General features: G+C 38.5%; 1 protein-coding gene across 1 annotated transcript in view; it reads left to right on the top strand.

Moving 5' to 3' along the window:
• LOC118195454 (A disintegrin and metalloproteinase with thrombospondin motifs 6-like) overlaps window positions 1–18206 on the top strand; it is a 493619-nt gene that overhangs the window by 435728 nt on the left and 39685 nt on the right. Inside the window, exon 22 of the mRNA XM_085819861.1 lies at window positions 6158–6378. Within this exon, the coding sequence (XP_085675987.1) occupies window positions 6158–6378 (221 nt within the window). The remainder of the gene's footprint in view (window positions 1–6157; window positions 6379–18206) is intronic.

The following is an 18206-nucleotide window of genomic DNA, read 5'->3' as shown; positions in this document are numbered from 1 at the left end:
TAGCCCAGATTAAATTGAACATCTTAAACTTTGGTAAAATGGACCTTCATTCTTAAGAACAGAAGTAGTTGAATTGTACATAACTGAGTCTCAGTCAGATTTAAATGAGATCTGCCACAACGAACTAAAGCAGCTATCCAATCAAACTACTTCAGTGAATAATGTCTCTCAACTTGACTTTAATTCAACACATTTGCAAAACTTTCTAGTCGAACCATTAACTAATGACCTGCGTTATAATGTTCTAAATATTACAAAAAACTATAATAATTATTGCGTATTGTAAGTTATATTTTTAGATTCATTTAAAACTGCCGGAACCAAGAAAAAAAAAAGGGGGAGGAATTTTATCAGTAGAGTCAAAGGGGCTGAGTTGTATCTGATTAAGGTAACTCAGAGTAAAATATTTTTGGAGAATATTACAGGCCTGAAATGGACATCTCAGGTAAAAGCTGTCTGAAATCCACTGAATCCATTGTTTTATGAAAACCAGTTGCTAAGAGTAGGGGGCCTGTTGCAAAATGCTAATTTAAATTTCATTCAGAAGTATCCCATTATTCTATTATTCAGCTAATCATCAGTTCACTAAAGTGGTAATGGAACATTAATATAAAAAATATCTGCATGTAGAGCCACAAGCATTGTTGAATTGTGTCAGCCAAAGGTTTTTGGCCTCTTAGAGAAGGTCGGAAACTGGCACCACAAATTGTGCACAATTGTGCAGCTTGTAGAAGGGATAAACTAATTTTGGTTGAGTAAATAATGGGGCTTCTTACTCAGGAGCGGGTGAGAATAAGTACACCCTTTAATTACACAGAAATCGATTTTTCCGGCCCATTTTATATAAAATATAAACATCAATGAAAGGGACAATTTCAAAAGATATATGTTGCTATTTTTGTTTGTTTATTACTAAGGCAGTACAACTTGAATTAGTATCAGATTTGTCATCTGATGCCTTCATTGCTGCATTAAAAAGATTCCTCTCTCGTAGGGGTAGAAGCTCGATCATTTACTAAACATCATTTTAGAATTTACTAAACTGCATAATCTTATTAAAAACCCAGATGAATCTTTAGGAAATTACTTGACCTCTGAAGAAGTAAAATGGAACTTTTTGTCTCCTAGAGCTCCCAATTTTGGAGATTTTTGGGAGGCAGGAGTCATATAATTTAAGTATCACCTTAAATGTGTCGTAGGGGAAACAAAAGTTACGTATGAAGAATTTCTGACAGTGAGTCTTCAAAGAGAATGCATATTAAATTCTAGGCCCATCACTCCAAACATTCTAGGCCCATCACTCACTCAAAAATAATGTTCAAATTAATTATGCCCCTAAATAAATGGTCTCTGGGTCGTATTGTAGAGGTTTTTTCAGGAACTGATGGCAATGTAAGAGTCGTCACTGTTCGAACTTCAAATGGTCTATTGAAACGACCAGTAACAAAATTATTTATTTTGACGTAACCAGTTAAATTCTTGTGAACTTAGAAATAGTGTAATAGCTTGATATTTTTGTATTATTTAGCATATATTTAGTATATTTAGTTGATTGTAATGTCGTTATCATGCATGTTTATTGTTATGTTTTACAAGCAGTACGGAATATTATGTAAAACGTATTTACCGTTATAACTGAATTGACATTTACTTGTACATTATTTGTTGAATGAAATCATTGAAAGGGGGGGGGCAGAATGTTGCTGCCTTTAACTGTAATTGCGCCAAACTTCGCGATTTTGCACTTTAAACCGAACGCCGCCAACTAGGCGGGGAAAATGTTAGTTCGTTCGTCTAAGGCACTACGTCAAATCGGAGTCAATTGTCGAGAACTTCGGTTCTAATGTATCGCATATATTATTGTTGTGGTTTAATAAAACTAACAGAGACATTATCGCCTTATAGGGTTCACATTTAGAGACAAACTACACCCACTACGTGCCCTTGTCTTTTGTTGTAATTGAAATTGGTCCCTGATCATCATCAAACAGGAGAGAGAACTACGTTACAGTGCTTCTAGAGGTATAAAATTTAGTCTAGTCTTTACTTCAATTTACTCACCTCCTACGACAGATGATGAAGAATATTCAGAACTGATTAGGAAATATCAAAGACCCAACATGATCTTTGCAGGCGATTTCAAAGCGCATAACGTCAGCTGGGGCTATTTCACAATGAATATCAAGGGTCGACACCTGGAAGGTTTCCTGTCAGCATATAACCTGGTCACTCACAACACCACGAACGCACCCGCCACCTTTGATCGCATTTATGTTCAAGGCTGGCCCGATCTTATAATCACAACGCCGCATGCAGCTCATCTTATTCAAGAATAAGAGGTGCTTGAAGGCGTATTCTTTCAGATCATAATTTCATCACATACCAACTTGCCAGCCAGACCACCCTAACCATAATTAAAAGATTGAATCTTTCAATAAGGAAAATTAAATCATTACTCAGAAAAATACAAGGAAAATTCCGTGTACTACAAGACCAGCTACGTCAAGCACATACAAAAGATGATTTAGAGAATTTTACGGAAGTTCTCACGACTACTATCCAAGATGTGTGCGAAGAGCATCTGCCAGTACAACAAGTTCTTGATGAAGTTTTCTTGCAAGACTATACAGAAGACTCTCTAACACATGCACAAGTAAGAGACCTTCCGACAGACCTGGAGACGGAGAATGACATTAACATCACTACTCTAGAAATCAAACATATTCTCAAACAAATTCCGCACAAGAAAGCGCCATTTCCGGACGGGATTTCGTACAGCATTATGAATAGCACAGAAAAACTTAAGCCTGTTCAGAAATTACTTAAATAAATTTCTAGTCACCGGCACTTTTTCTAGGTGGATCAAGATTTTCAAGATCGGACAAGTGATTCAGTTTTTGAAAAAGATTCGAGGCCCTTCTAGAGCCAGCTCATTCCGTCCAATATGCCTCCTATCAACACTTGACAAATTGTTTGAAAAATTCTAATGAACAGGCTTAGGCATCATTTAAGCACCGCCCATTTTTTAGGTACAAATTAGTATGAGTTCAGGTCCGGCAGCTCCCCCGAGCACGCTGTTACCGACATCTGAAATCAAATACTGGATAATAGGAACAACGGCCACCATCCAGCGTTTATAAATTGAAAAAAAAAAGCTGAAAAGGGCCTTTGATACGTTGTGGTGGCAAGCCATACTACGAGAAGCAAAGTGCTCCAGAAATATATACAGCACCTTGCAGCATTACCTCACAGAACAACTAATAACAGTACAAAACAATGGCATTATACAGAAGATACAGATGCGGGGCTGTACAAAACGGTCCTGTGCAGAACCGTACCAGTGGAATGTCAAATTCAACAGTGTGATCACCGATACGTGGCCAGAACACACACGCGTTTTTGCTTATGCGGACGATGCCGTCCTAACAGTAAAAGGCCGCACTAGAGATGAGCTGCAAGCAAACTCGGAGCAATCCAGCGCGATCTCCTACACTTGGTGCAAAACTTGGAGCTGCAAGTGGCAGAACACAAGTCACAAGTTCTTCTCATCCCCCCAAAAGGAGGTTGCTTAAACGCAGGCCACGCATCACTCTAAATGGAAATAGACGAAGTATAGTCCACCATCTTAAATACCTTGTTCTAGTCTTTTATGAGAATCTCTTCTGGATCGCCCATATTCTGGAATTTAAGAAAAAGACTACACAAATAGCAAAGCAACTGCGCCGGTCACAGGGCTACAGTTGGGGGTCTCAATCCCCACATTCAAAAAGCATTATATTTAATTGTAGTAAAGAAAACAGTCACTTATTGTGCAGCAGTCTGGGCACAGCCTATGCAGGGGTGCTAGGTCAGACACCTGCTAAGTATTCAAAGGCCTTTTGCCCTAAGCATAACGAAGACATTTTGCACAACTTCGACCGCTGCCGTTAAAGTTCTTGCAGGGCTCTTTCCACTATATACAACGGCGGAAAAGAAGCAGTCATTCAGCAAGTGAAACAACTATACAAGAATGCATCTTTCGGATACATGCACTACGTCCCCACAAACTATGAACTAATGGTAAGCTGCCTCGACACCCATCCGTCTCTTCAGGGAATCGAAGTTACAGTAAAGTTGAAGGAAAAGACTCCATCAAATACTCTGACAGATAAAGTTACGGTCATTTACACGGACGCATCAAAAGTAGGTACCAATGTAGGATATGCTTTAGTGGAACTATGACAAATCAACGTTGTGTATCAATAGAAGGGACAGCTTGATAGCCATAATAGCGTCTTTCAAGGGGAGGCCACTGCAATAGTAAAAGCAATACAGATCTCAATAACAACAATTTGAGAAACAGTCTTCTTAAAACGGACAGTCTTTATGCACTTTTGGAACCTTCACACAGGTTTCCGATCATCAAAGCCAGAACACATGGAAACTATGTCAAAAACAGCACCTGGAAACAAGGCTGGAATGGATAAAAGCGCACGCAGGAGGCCACGGAAACGAAACAGCAGACCTCCTCACGAAAGACTCAGTAATGAATGTGGAAGCAGAACATAGTGCAATCCCCTGGCCAATTTCCTTCCTCAAAAGGCAACTTAAACTTCAGGCAGTATCAATATGGCTGGCAGAATGGGACATCGGTGACACTGGCCGTCGTACCTACGATCATATCACCTATGCGACACGGACAGGATTTATATGAATACAATGCTCATCAGATATATCTCAGGACACGGTCCCTTTCTTATGTACTATGCTAAGCATGCTATTACAAATTCAACGCTGATGGAACGGGCAGCTTCCGTCCTAATGCGCCCTAATAGGCGCCAATCGGAATTAAATGCCGCCCAGCCCTTGATCAATTCACAATGTTGCGACCCCACAGAGCAAGGGCAGACAAGGCAGTACCAGTACGGTCTCTGCCGAGCCTTACTCTGTCTCGAGAGTCCTCAGGCCTTCTGTGAAGTCTGTTATTATGCCCCCGTGGTTGAGACTGCTTAGGTACAGATCCTAACCAGTACTTCCCAGGCGTTCGCCTGAGTCAACCCTTGCGGGTGGCTATTACAAATACAGACCAATGTTCCTGCAGTGACACTGGCATCCCTAAGCATTATATACTGGACTGTCTTATAACAAATAGCACGCATATCTCAATGCCTCAAACAAACACGAAGGCAATTAGTAAATATATGATCAAACAAAGACACATAGGCAAGTCACATAGATAATGAACAAACTATCAGATATAGTTACAGACCTGTGTCAAGTGCACTAACATCTCAAGACCTTCTTAGAAGCCAGTATTTATGTCAAGAATACGTATTAGAAGCAAATATTATGTCAGGCATTACTGTCAAATATTAGCAAGAGCTAAGTGAGTATCGTATTACGTCAAGTATGTATTAAGTATTGTATTATGTCAAGCATTATATCATGTCAAGCATGCATTAAATATTGTATTGTGTCAAGTACTATATCACGTCAAGTATGTATTAGAGAATGGTGGACGTGGCGCTAAACCGATTAACCACAATGGTAGAGGAATGGTGCCCAGGTCCCTCGTCACTTACTCACTCTTGGCACACAGAAAGGAATGCAAAATCTTCAGTTGTTTCCAGGCGCTGAGAACCCTAGCTACGGCTGTGCCAACAGATTATGATCCTTATTTGAAATTATCTTTCATGACGTCAGGTTATAGTTAACAACTTTCATACATTATATCTCTGGTTTTCTTAGAGTGTGATTTGGAATTATGTTTACTGAAGCTATAAGTTTTCAAAAATATATTGAAATGCTGTATAGCTGTTAAACCAATTATCAGCTATTACCATAACAGACCATAACGCTCACGCTATTTTAACTATGCTAATGACTTTTGTTTATTTAACTATTCTTCAATAAAATTCTTCCATCTGAACATTTTTTATGCTAATTTAGATAAAACATGCTGTAGATATTAATATTCTATACTGGAGCCATATTCTGTCATAAAAATAAAGACTAACAAGTGTTTATTTAGTAAAAGCAGTTTACTCAAAGAACATTTCTTCGAAATTTGTATATTAATTTAATCTTTTCTTGTAATTTGTAATAATTTTTCTAACATGTACATTTAATTAATTACACGGCCAATTTTTAAACAAAACATTTCATGATTTTCTCCCAGATGTGATGCCTATTCCAATTGTGGAGATGGATCTAGACTCAAAAACGGACAACGAAAATAGTGAAATCGACAACGAAATCGGGCCTCCAATAATCAGAAAAGAACCAGCCCTTATCCCTTATTTTTTCGATGAAGATAACAACGATGATGATGATGATGATGAAAATGATCCAGAAGAAGGTGGGAATAAATATGCATGGAAAGTGAGCGTTTGGTCCAAGGTCAGTTTTCTTAGCAAAAGTAACTTCTTTTACAACAATATAGCGCCACAGAAAAATAAAAATAGAATAGATAAAAATATTCTTAAAAATTCGTTTGCATCTAAAGCTTTGTTTTGTTAGTAACATAATTCTGTTATTATTTAGTTGATTTTACTTTAATACATAATGAAAATTCTTAGAAATGTTTTTCATAATTTTGAATTCTAATTATTATTCCAAAAATAATTCTAAAAAGCTGAGTACTTTTTTTACTAAGCACTTTATATCTATCTCCCGCCAACCTATATACTTGGGCAAAGGAGGTAATGTTTTCGGTTTAAAAATTCTGTAGTGAGTCTTAAATGAATAAGCATGAATTAGGGTTCACACACATTCTGACTATTTCTCAGTTCTTTCTGTGAGTATGAGTGTGCCGATTATTTAGTGAATGTTATTCTTATATGAAATTTCCGAAAATTTTCATTTTCCGCATTTAAACGTTCTGAGTTCTCCTAAAGTTGGTTAGATTTGGGGTAAAATATGACACTCAGAAATAGTACTTTACAAGAAGTCTATAGCACTCTTTAATGAACAACCAGAATTACAGTAGTTTATTTGAAGACTATAACAATTAAAATATAATGCACAATTTTTAATTTTAGTATGTAAGACTTTTATCTCATTGTATTAAATTTCCGCTAAAATTGATAAATCGGAAATGATGTTTTACTTGAAGTTCCAAATTCTTTCTTTTAAAGTTCTTTTATTTTCGTAAAATATATATACATAGATATAAAATAAAATTTCTCAAATTTGGTATTTGAAATAAGTATGTTTGAGAATAACATATTATATTTGTAAGCATTCAATGTTCTTTGAATTACGCGAAATGCAACGAGAATAAGCTCCAAGAGCTCTCGTTATAAAGCATTTTAAAGCATACAGTTTTGCATGTTTAGCTATCATCCAAAGTGTTCGAACTCTGGGTAGATGTTAAGTGAATTATCGCTATGTAACAACTGAAATTTGAGATACGTTTAAAAGACCCTTTATTTATAATTGAATAAGAACCGAAGGCACAGGTCGTGCTTACAACTCAGCCAACCACTTGTGGCGAGATAACTTGAGTAAAAGTAAGTCAAATATAAATTTAAAGTCAAATAAACCATATGCTGAAGGCTATGCAATCACTTTAACGCAAAGTTGGCTCAAAATTTTACCGGCGTGGAATTCAGTTATCGACAAATATAATGCAGTCAAAGAACTCTTATCTAATATAGCAATCTAGTAACGAGACCACGAGAAGCAGAACAAGCTGTGATTTTCAATTTTAAAAAAAACCTCACTATATTTTGTGTTTGTCATAAATCGAAAACTTAGGATTAGCCCCTATTCGTCTATTAAATTCTTGAGTCAAATCTGCTTTAAAATTTGGCCAAAGGTCTCTTCTGAACTTCGTCTTGCCTTTCTGAAATTCACCAGACGTACCTGAGGTGAGTGAGTGAGTGAGAGATTATGGCGCAAAACCAAAGTTGATTATAGTGCGCCAAACGCGAGATGGGGTGAGTACAATTGATGAAATTAAAATACAATAAATAAAACAAGTAGACAAATGTGTCAAATCCAGAGGATGAAGTCATATAAAAACAAGCTAAAACCACACATTTAAAATTCAAGACACAATTTTCAAAACAAATTACATTAGGTGATAAAAGCCAGTCTCTTTTAAATAATAAAATAAATTACAATTCACCTCCCTTCCGATTAAACGGTCGAGAAGTAAGTCACAGCTATTAAAATACTTCTGACGAAGATCATTAAAATATGGACACTCAATTAAAATATGACGGACAGATAGACAAACATTACAATTTGAACAAACAGGCTCATTCTCTGCTTTTAAAAGGTAGCCATGTGTCACTCTTGTGTGACCAATTCTGAGGCGAGTCAAAAGAACTTCTTCTTTACGATTTCCAGCAAAATCCCAATGCTCAATTCTAGGCTTTACATGTCTTAACTTGTTTTGACGCTGAACATCCCGAAATTGCTGCCATTTTTTTCGTACCTTCTTTTTCACAACACAACAGATGTCTCCAAAAGGGATGAGGCGACTGGACAGTTCAACAGCAGATTTGGCTGTGATATCTGCCAGCTCATTCCCTTTAATTCCCACATGACCGGGAAACCAGCAATACAGGATTTCATATCCACGACTCGTTAGGTTTATATGTATCTTGAGAACATCCACTATGACTGGGTTTTGAGTGTTAGAAAAATCTTCTAAAGATTTCAGTGCACTATAGGAGTCTGTATAAACTATAAACTTTTTGTGGCAGAGCCTAGAGATGTACAAAAGACAATAATATATTGCAGTTAATTCAGATGTTAAGACAGAGGAGGCATGGTGCAAGCGTCTGCCCTCCATGTGGCCTCACAATTACAAATGCCATCTAGACATGATCTTTTGACTTGGATCCATCTGTATAAACTGGAAGACAACTGCTATATTTGTGCCTGTGCTCAGTGAAGAGTTGTCTATAAATAATGACATTGGTGTTTGCGTTGACGTGATGCTTGAAAACATCAAGAAGCTGAATCCGTGCATAATCCCAAGGTGGGGATTCAAAATTCTGTACTGCTTGGGGGCGCATATCAGAGAGGGAAAGTTCCTCAATGATAGGGCGAACTCTTAAAGGAAAGGTAGGATCACAGGTTGGACGTGTTTCAAATAAAGTGTTACACACATCATCAGGTAAGTACAGTTTATTGGGATGTTCAGGTTGTGATAGAATATTAAAATATTGCAATAGGGAGAATTGCTCACGCCTCAGATAAAGTGATGGTTCGTTACAGTCAACATACAGGCTCTGGACAGGAGAAGTTCTGAAAACTCCTGAACAAATCCGCAGGGCTTGATGGTGAACAGGATCGAGTTTTAACAAAACTGATGACCGAGCGGATCCGCAAACAACTGAGACATAGTCCAGTCTAGAGCGAACAAGGGCTTTGTAAATGCGAAGCATGGAGCAACGCTCTGCACCCCAGGAGGTGTTCGCCAACACTTTTAAAATATTTAGTGTTTTTAGACACTTCTTTCTCAGGTTTAAAACATGAGAAAGGAAAGTCAATTTCTGGTCGAACGTCACTCCTAAAAATTTTACTTCGAGCGCAACTGGAATAATTGAACCATTGAGATATAACTCAGGTTCAGGATGGAGACCTCGCTTCCTACAAAAGTGCACGCACACAGTTTTTTGTTTGGAAAAAGTAAATCCCTGTTTGTTTGACCATTCTTGGATCTTATTCAGAGCTATCTGCAACTGCCTCTCTACGTATCTCATGCCTGCCCCTCGATAGCTAATCTGCAGATCATCAACATATAGAGATCCCAAGATGGTGGAAGGAAGTTCTTTTAGTACTGAGTTTATTTTTAAACTAAACACGGTTACACTAAGCACACAGCCTTGAGGCAGACCCTCTTCCTGTTGAAAAACATCCAAAAAAACAGAGCCAATTCTCATTTGAAAAGTTCTAGCCTTCAGGAAATTCTGAATGAAAATTGGTAGGTTGCCGCGCAAGCCACTCTCGTGAAGATCGCGAAGTATACCGTATCTCCATGCCTTATCATAAGCTTTCTGTATATCAAAGAAAATTGAGACAAGGTGATTTTTTCTTACAAAAGCTTTTCGAATGGATGTCTCTAAGAGGAGCATGTTATCTACGGTTGTTCTCCCTTTTAAAAAACCAATTTGATAAGGCGATATAATATTATTCTTTTCCAAGAAGTAGACTAGGCGGCTGTTTACCATCTTTTCAAACAGTTTCCATACGCAACTGGTAAGTGCAATTGGCCGATAGTTGGCAGGATTCCTTGGATCATTCCCTGGCTTAGCAATAGGAATGACAACAGCTCTCCTCCATGCACTGGGAAAAATACGTTCCTTCCACACTCTATTGTAAGGAGCGAGAAGGGCAGTCAGTGACTTATAGGACAGATGCTTTAGCATTTCGTAATTTATGCCATCAAAACCCGGAGAAGACTTATGTGTCTGCAATAAAGCTCTCTTTAATTGCAGCATTGTAAATGCTCTATTGTAAGACTCAGATTTGGTAGAGTTGAATGCGATGGGATTTATTTCAGAGTGCTGCTTGATAGAGAGAAATGCAGGTGAATAGTTTCTGCTGGAAGAAACGGCAGCAAAAGTCTCACCAATAGTATTTGCAATTTCTTCTATGGAGCTAATCACTCGGCCATCGTTTTCCAAAAAGGAAAGTGAGTGGTCTTTATATATTCCGCATGCTTTTCGAATTCTTTTCCAAACCCGCTTACTAGGCGTGGAGGATGTTATTGACGACACATATGAAATCCAAGAATTCCTTTGGCTTTGCCTTCTTACCTTTCGTGCATTTGCTTTGGCTCTTTTAAAGGCTATGAAGTTTCGCAGGGTAGGATATCTACGAAAAATACCCCATGCTTTTTTCTGTTTTTTCAGTGCTTCATGACAGTCGCGATTCCACCACGGTTTCGAATATTTTAGTATTTTTCCTGATGTTCTAGGAATCGAAAGCATAGCTGCCTGAATAATAGTATTAGTAACAGCTTCCACAGCGTCATCGATATGCACATCTTCTACCATTTCCTCTGTGAGCTCTGCGGAGGAAGAGAAGAGTTCCCAGTCTGCCCTGTCTAGTATAAACCGAGGGAGTCTCGACATGGGGTTTGCTCCTCTTCGTGCAAGAGATACAAAAATGGGATAATGATCGCTGTTGTACATTTCATTTCCGACACTAAAAGTGCAAAATAGCAACAGAGACGGTGAACAGATGGCAAGGTCGAGAGCGTGGAATGTCCTTGAAGGCTCATGGAAGTACGTATCCTGCCCATTATTTAGGAGACAAAGGCTATGATCTTCGATCACCTGCTCAATTTGTCTTCCTCGGCAATTTGTATCTTTACTACCCCAGAGCGGACTATGGCCGTTAAAATCTCCTATTATGATGAAAGGCTCAGGCAGCTGCTCTAAAAGACCATTTAAACTTGCTGTTCAATGATCTGATTTGGAGGGAAATACAGAGAAACGACTGTAACAACAATATCTAAATTTGTTTGAGTAGCGACAACTTGAAGGGATGTCGTCAAAGAAAGCACATTTGAGGGATTGTCCAGTGAGGTGAGGAGACCTACACCTCCACTGGCACGCTCACCTGCAAGGTTATCTTTCCTGACGAAGGATAACCTCCGAAGTTTTGCCTGTTGTTCTGGTTTTAGATTTGTTTCCTGTACTGCGAAGCATACAGGATGATAAGTATTAATTATGGCTTTGATGTCGAGCAAATTTCGGTGGAAACCGCGACAGTTCCATGAGACGAGGGTGGCCATTATGGCTGGTTTTTGTTCTTTCTGTGCTCTTGTTTGGTTTTTCGTGGAAGTAGATGCCTGGGAAATTCTAGACCCTCCTCTACTTCCATAGTGTCTGAATCCGCAGATTCAGAAATCATTTCGTCAAAAGAGCTATTGCTGGAACTTCTATTTTTATTTGATACTTTTTTAGTGGCAGTTTTGGGTTTACTTTGAATGACTGTTTCTTTATTTTGTATTAAATGAGTTGACTTTTCTGTTTTCTTGGTGGATGTAGTCGGTTGGGTTTTATTTGGTTTAGTCTGCGTGCCTATTGATGTTTGGGTGGCAATGCTACGTGTTGTTTTAACTGCATTGGCATAAGATTTGTTTTATTGGAGCTGTGTGCTTTGAACTAGTTTTCTGGCTTCAGCATACGATATGTTCCTGGTAACTTTAAGAGTCTGTACTTCTTTTTCGGATTTCCATTTTGGGCACAGGCGTGAAAATGCTGGGTGCTGACCCTTGCAATTTATACACGAAGGCGCAGCGGTACAATTTTCGGAATCGTGGCCAATCTGTGAGCATCGGGCGCATGTGAGGCTGCCACGCCAAGACATCTTAGAACGGCCGAAACGCTGGCATTGGAAACATCGCATAGGGTTAGGAATATAAGGTCTTACAGGACATTTTAAGTATCCGGCCTTAATATTCTTAGGCAGAACAGGCGTGTTGAAGGTAAGGATCACGTGTTTCGTCTCAATCAACTTACCTTCCTTTCGCATCTTGATCCGCCTAGCACCACAGACATTTTGGTCAGCTAACTCGGAGACGAACTCTTCTTCTGAAACACACAGAAGGTCGATCTCCGAGATCACACCTCTACAAGAATTAAGTGTTTTGTGTGCTGACACAGTTATAGATATTTCTCCAAGTTTGGTTTGTCGAGAAAGAGAAGCAGACTGGGTGGCCGATTTGATGTCAATAAACAGGTCTCCAGAACGGAGACGCTTTATGTTCTTTGGCTCACCTATGCATGATTGAATGTATTTGCTTACGAGAAAAGGAGACATCTTTGCAGTTCACCAGAAGGACTAGAGACAACAAGGACGCGAGGATTTTCAGTACTTTCGTTGGCATTTGCATTGGTACGGATCTTCTTGCTAATCGTTTTGTCTACAATTTCAATATCTTTGTCATTTGCTTCAGTTCGGATCTTCTTGTTAAGAGATTTGTCAACAATTTCGATATCTTGGTTGGTTTCATTCGATTCGGGTTTTTTAAGAATAAATAAAGAAGCCATGATTGAAAGAGAAAAAATTCGGGTCCGACGGCCCCGCCCACCACGGAGCCCAACAAGGGAACACAGATTCCTGTGTTAGGGCTAGCCTGAACTATACGCAAACTGAAGCCCCACAGTCGGCTTTTCCGAAAGCAGGTACTCCCGAGAGCTTGACCCCAAGCCACTGACACAAGGACTAGTGACCAGCCGATTGACACCCGTGAGGACGACTAAGGTGCCTCCCGTTTAGCTGAAGCAGAGGCCAAAGCAGTGTGTTGGGGACAGTACCTCGCCCCTCAACTACCAGGACCCTCCTTTCCAGCGACACGGGTCTCCACGCACGGCAAACACGTGGGCAGTTTTCTCGCCACTCGAAAACTAGATACAAGGTCTGTTCCAGTCTCTCGTGACGAGCCCCAAACTCCGTAGAGAGAAACCACAAGGGAGAAGGGAAGGAAAAAAGTTTCAGGCAAGAGGAGAGGAGACGGAAGAGAGGATAGATCACTGGGGCTCCAGGATCGTGACACCTGTCTCATCAAGAAGATGATCCCCTGAAGGGCTAGGGTACCTCGGGATTTCCACACCCGTACTCACAAAAGTGAGCCCCCTGAGGGCCATACCTGAGGTGAAGATTTAAATTCTTTCAACACAGTTTCCTTTATTTCCTCATAATTCCCATACTTATCCTTGCTTATCAATGTTAATAAATATCATATAACTGACCTCCTAAAATGGTGAATACTTCCGGAGGAAGCAACACATCCTCTGCCAGCGATTCTGCAACTGCACACAAAATCTCTTGATGTGTAACTTTGGCGCTTTCTCCTACAGTAACACTCAGTGGAATGCTTACCAAAGGGCATTTAACAGCTGGACCAAATATACCTTTCAAATATATACTCGATTCTTCCTTCAGTTGGAGACTTTTGGTTAACTCTTTCTTAACCACTGTAATTTCTGTTCCTGAATCAACGAGGGCCTTACCTATTGTTCCATTAACACTATTGGGAACCCTTTTCAACTCACACAGCTTATAGTCGTTTACATCCCCTGACTTCCTCAAAGGATCCCCACGAGCTACCACAACTTTGTCCTCTAGGATATCATTATCCTGATCTTTCTTTACCCAGTTTACCCTGGCTTTAATCTTTTGCTCATTTCTGTTATACTGCCTAGAACTTTTAACCTGAGGACAGTGCCTTTTAAAATGTGAAGCTGAACCACATACAAAACATGCTAAAACGTTCCCTGTGGTTTTCCCTATGGTTTCTGACGTATGCCGACTGCCTCGTCGACCTAAGTTTTTCTTTGACTTTAGATTTCTCACCTACTGCCTGATTTAAAATCTTAGTTTCACAAGCTTTCCTACGTACGTTGTAGGACTTCCCTTTAGCGGCAAAGAATATGTCACACTCCTTTCCAAGCTCTCTTGGCTTGAACCACGAGTCTCTCTGCCTTATACCTATGTGTACTGCAGTTTCCGTATCAAGGGTCTGGTAGATTTTGTCCGCTACCACCAACTGATTAAGACCTTCAAAGTCTGTCACCCCCCTTGATTTCACATAATTTTCCCACATGGCAGTAACTCTAGTAGAAAACTGGCCAAAGGTCTCTTCTGAACTTCGTCTTGCCTTTCTGAAATTCTCCAGACATACCTGAGGTGAAGGTTTAAATTCTTTCAACACAGTTTCCTTTATTTCCTCACAATTCCCATACTTATCCTCGCTTATCAATGTTAATAAATTTGCCGCTTTATCTCCAAAAAGGTAAATCAAAATTTTGGCCTTATACTCATCAGAGACACTTTCATTGACATAAGCTCTTTCTAAACTGGAGAAGAAATAGTCCCAGCCATCTGCTTTACTTGGAACCTTTACTGTCAATAATCTGATTGTCCTCGTTAACTCTTCTACTGATCTTTCCTTCCCATTCTCCCCCCGTTCGGGTGTAGTACTCCTATTCGTGTAACGATCCTGGCAATCTACCTTATACTTCTCAATGGCAATCCGCTCCTCTGCCTCTAACTTTAGTTTATATTCCCTTTCTTACCTTTCCTCCTTTGCCTCCCTATCTGTAATGATAACATTCAGAAGATCCTTTGCTACCTGCTCCTCATAGCTTTCACTAGCAAGAATCTTTTCCCTCAAGTCCAAAATCCTAAATGTAGCCAACACTTCAACACCAAACTCTTGTGCAAGGGCGACTAGATCAGCCTTTCTAGATTTGGCCAAAAATGACATTATGCGACTTTATGTTCAACTTAATTAAAATAACAGAAAATTAAAACTAAATCTCCTTACATAAAATTATACATCAAGTTAAATCCTTAACTTCTGTTGAATCATAAACACATAGTATCTGCATTAAATATGCACAACATCCAAATACTTAAAAAAAAAAAAGTATGTTTATATATAAGCATTTGAAAATTAATGCAATCATATCTCATAAATAAAACACAAGCATTACTTAATTAATAATCATTCACTCATATATTAAAAGATAAATGCACTTGCATGGTAATTCAAGTCTCATATGATAATCACAGTGATAATTTTTGTCTTATAAAATACTTGTTAAAGTGTACTTTTACATTAACAGCAAATTTTTCATAAACACAAAAACATAAATAAATCACTTAACGAGAGAACCTGGTAGAAGATAACTATTCCACTTAATAAGCTTCGCAGCATTCGTAAGGAATTCACTTGAGCTTTTCACGAGTCGACAAATATACATCCGACCAGCTGCCACCACTGTCATAAATCGATCCTTTGATCAATTCATCTTTGTCGGTTCGTTTCCATCCACTTATGAATGCTATTAGTCAACACTATTTGCAGGAAATAAACTGGGACACTTATACATGTTTAACAATAACATGAACTATATTTTAATGTTGTAAATATACATCAACTTTTCACAAAGTATTGCTTTTATTAACATTTACATCCAACGCACAAGTAAGACATTGCATCTCTCGGTTCTTAACAAAAAAAAAAAAAAAAAAAAAAAAAAAAAAACCTCCACTCTCGGAATACAGCCAAACTAATTTCAAATTTCCTCTCACGAGCATGCCGTCCTTCTCGCATCAAGTACGTTTCTTCTTCTCGTTGCCAGATATTTTTCTCTCTCCTTTCAGATAAACTGTTTTTTTCAAACGAGCATGCCGTCCTTCTCGCATCAAGCACGCTTCTCGTTGCCAGATTTTCTCCTCTCTCCTTTCAGCTATAAGTCGTTGGCTTAACTGCTATTCCGCTAAGCTTGGTCAGTAGCATCCCCTTACCGAGTATGTGCATGACAGTGTTATTTTCACTTTTATGTCGAATCACTTTTCAAATAGAAGAATGCTGGCACCGAACGTTATCGCTATGCATTAGTTTTAACGACAAATAACACTCGATTGAAAATTCTAAAGGTCTGCTGATTTAAAAAATTTTGTGATTCTGTTGTTGAATTTTAAGTGGCGTAAGTGCGAAAAAAGTGATGTTTCGTAAATAAAACTAAAATGACAAGTAAAAAGAGTTGGTTATCTTAATTACAGAAACTGAACACTGATATCATAAATTAAAAAAAGACTGAAAAAGAAATATGTGGCAACATTTTAACACTGTATCAGAAATTCTAACGTTATGCTACTTTATATCATTTTGTGATCGTTAAGTATCAATTTATGAATCCGAAACACCAGAGGATTACTACGATCGGTGCGATACATTCATACTAAGCATTGAGAACCCATGCAACATGAACACATATAGCTATCATTGTCCATTGTATGCGCGAAGAGACTATAAGCAAACGAATACTACATGTAATTAACGATCAGGGATAAAGTTTATAAACAAATTAGATTTTATTTAAAAAAGAACAACAGGATATCATGGTTTGTTTAGTGAGTGAGTGAGTGAGTGATTATGGCGCAAAACCAGAGATGATTATGAAGCGCCAAACACAAAATTGGGATGATTACAATTGATGACATTAAAATTCAATAAATAAAAACAAGTAGATAAATTTACCAAATCAAGAGGATGAAGTCATATAAACACAAGTTAAAAGCACACATTAAAATTCAAAACACAGTCTTCAAAACAAATTACACTAGGTAATAAAAGCCAATCTCTTTTAAATAATAAAATAAATTACAATTGACCTCTCTTCCGATTAAACGGTCGAGAGGCAAGTCACAGCTATTAAAATTTTTCTGGCGAAGACTATAAAAACATGGACAATCAATTAAAATATGACGAACAGATAAACAAACATTACAATTAAAACACACAGGCTCATTTTCAGCTTTGAGAAGATAGTTATGTGTGACTCTAGTGTGACCAATTCTGAGGCGAGTCAAAAGAACGTCCTCCTTACGATTTCAAGCAAAATCCCAATGCTCAATTCTAGGCTTGACGTTTCTCAACTTGTTGTGATGCTGAACATCCCAAATTTGCTGACATTTGTTTCGGACCTTTCCCTTGATGACACAGCAGATGTCTCTAAAAGAGAGAAGGTGACTGGACGGTTCAATAGCAGATTTGGCTCCGATGTCTGCAAGCTCATTTCCCTTTATTCCAGCATGTGCAGGAAGCCAGCAGTACAGGACTTTATATCCTCGGTACAGGACTTAAATTTATATGAATTTTGAGAACATCCACTACCATAGGATTCTGAGTGTTGGGAAAAGCTTCCAAGGATTTAAGAGCACTATACGAGTCTGTTTAAACTATGAATTTTTTGTGGCAGAGCTTTGAGATGTGCAAAAGACCATAATATATTGCAGTTAGTTCAGATGTTAGGACTGAGAAAGCATGGTGCAGGCATCTGCCCTCTATGTAATTTTCAAATACAAAAGCCATCCCGACATGATCATTTGACTTTGATCCATCTGTGTATATCGGATAATAACTGGTATATTTGTGCCTGTGCTCAGCAAAGAGTTGTCTGTAAACGATCTCATTAGTGCTTGCCTTCACGTGATGTTTGAAAACATCAAGAAGCTGAATCCGTGAATTTTCCCAAGGTGCGATTTCAAAGTTCTCTACTGCTTGGGGGCGCATATCAGAGAGGGAATGTTCTTCAATGATAGGGCGAAGTCTTAAAGGAAAGGTAGGAACACAGGATGGACGTGTTTTAAATAAAGTGTTACATACATTATCAAGTAAGCACAGCTTATTGGGATGTTCAGGTTGTGACAGAATATTAAAATATTGCAAAAGGGACAATCGCTCA

The sequence above is a fragment of the Stegodyphus dumicola genome, chromosome 7 (assembly GCF_044657685.1).
Source record: "Stegodyphus dumicola isolate Sdum_Otavi_A_Nest chromosome 7, ASM4465768v1".
Taxonomy (NCBI): Eukaryota; Metazoa; Arthropoda; class Arachnida; order Araneae; family Eresidae; genus Stegodyphus; species Stegodyphus dumicola.
The sequence above is the reverse complement of the archived record's forward strand: the minus strand, read 5'-3'. Positions and strand labels throughout refer to the sequence as shown.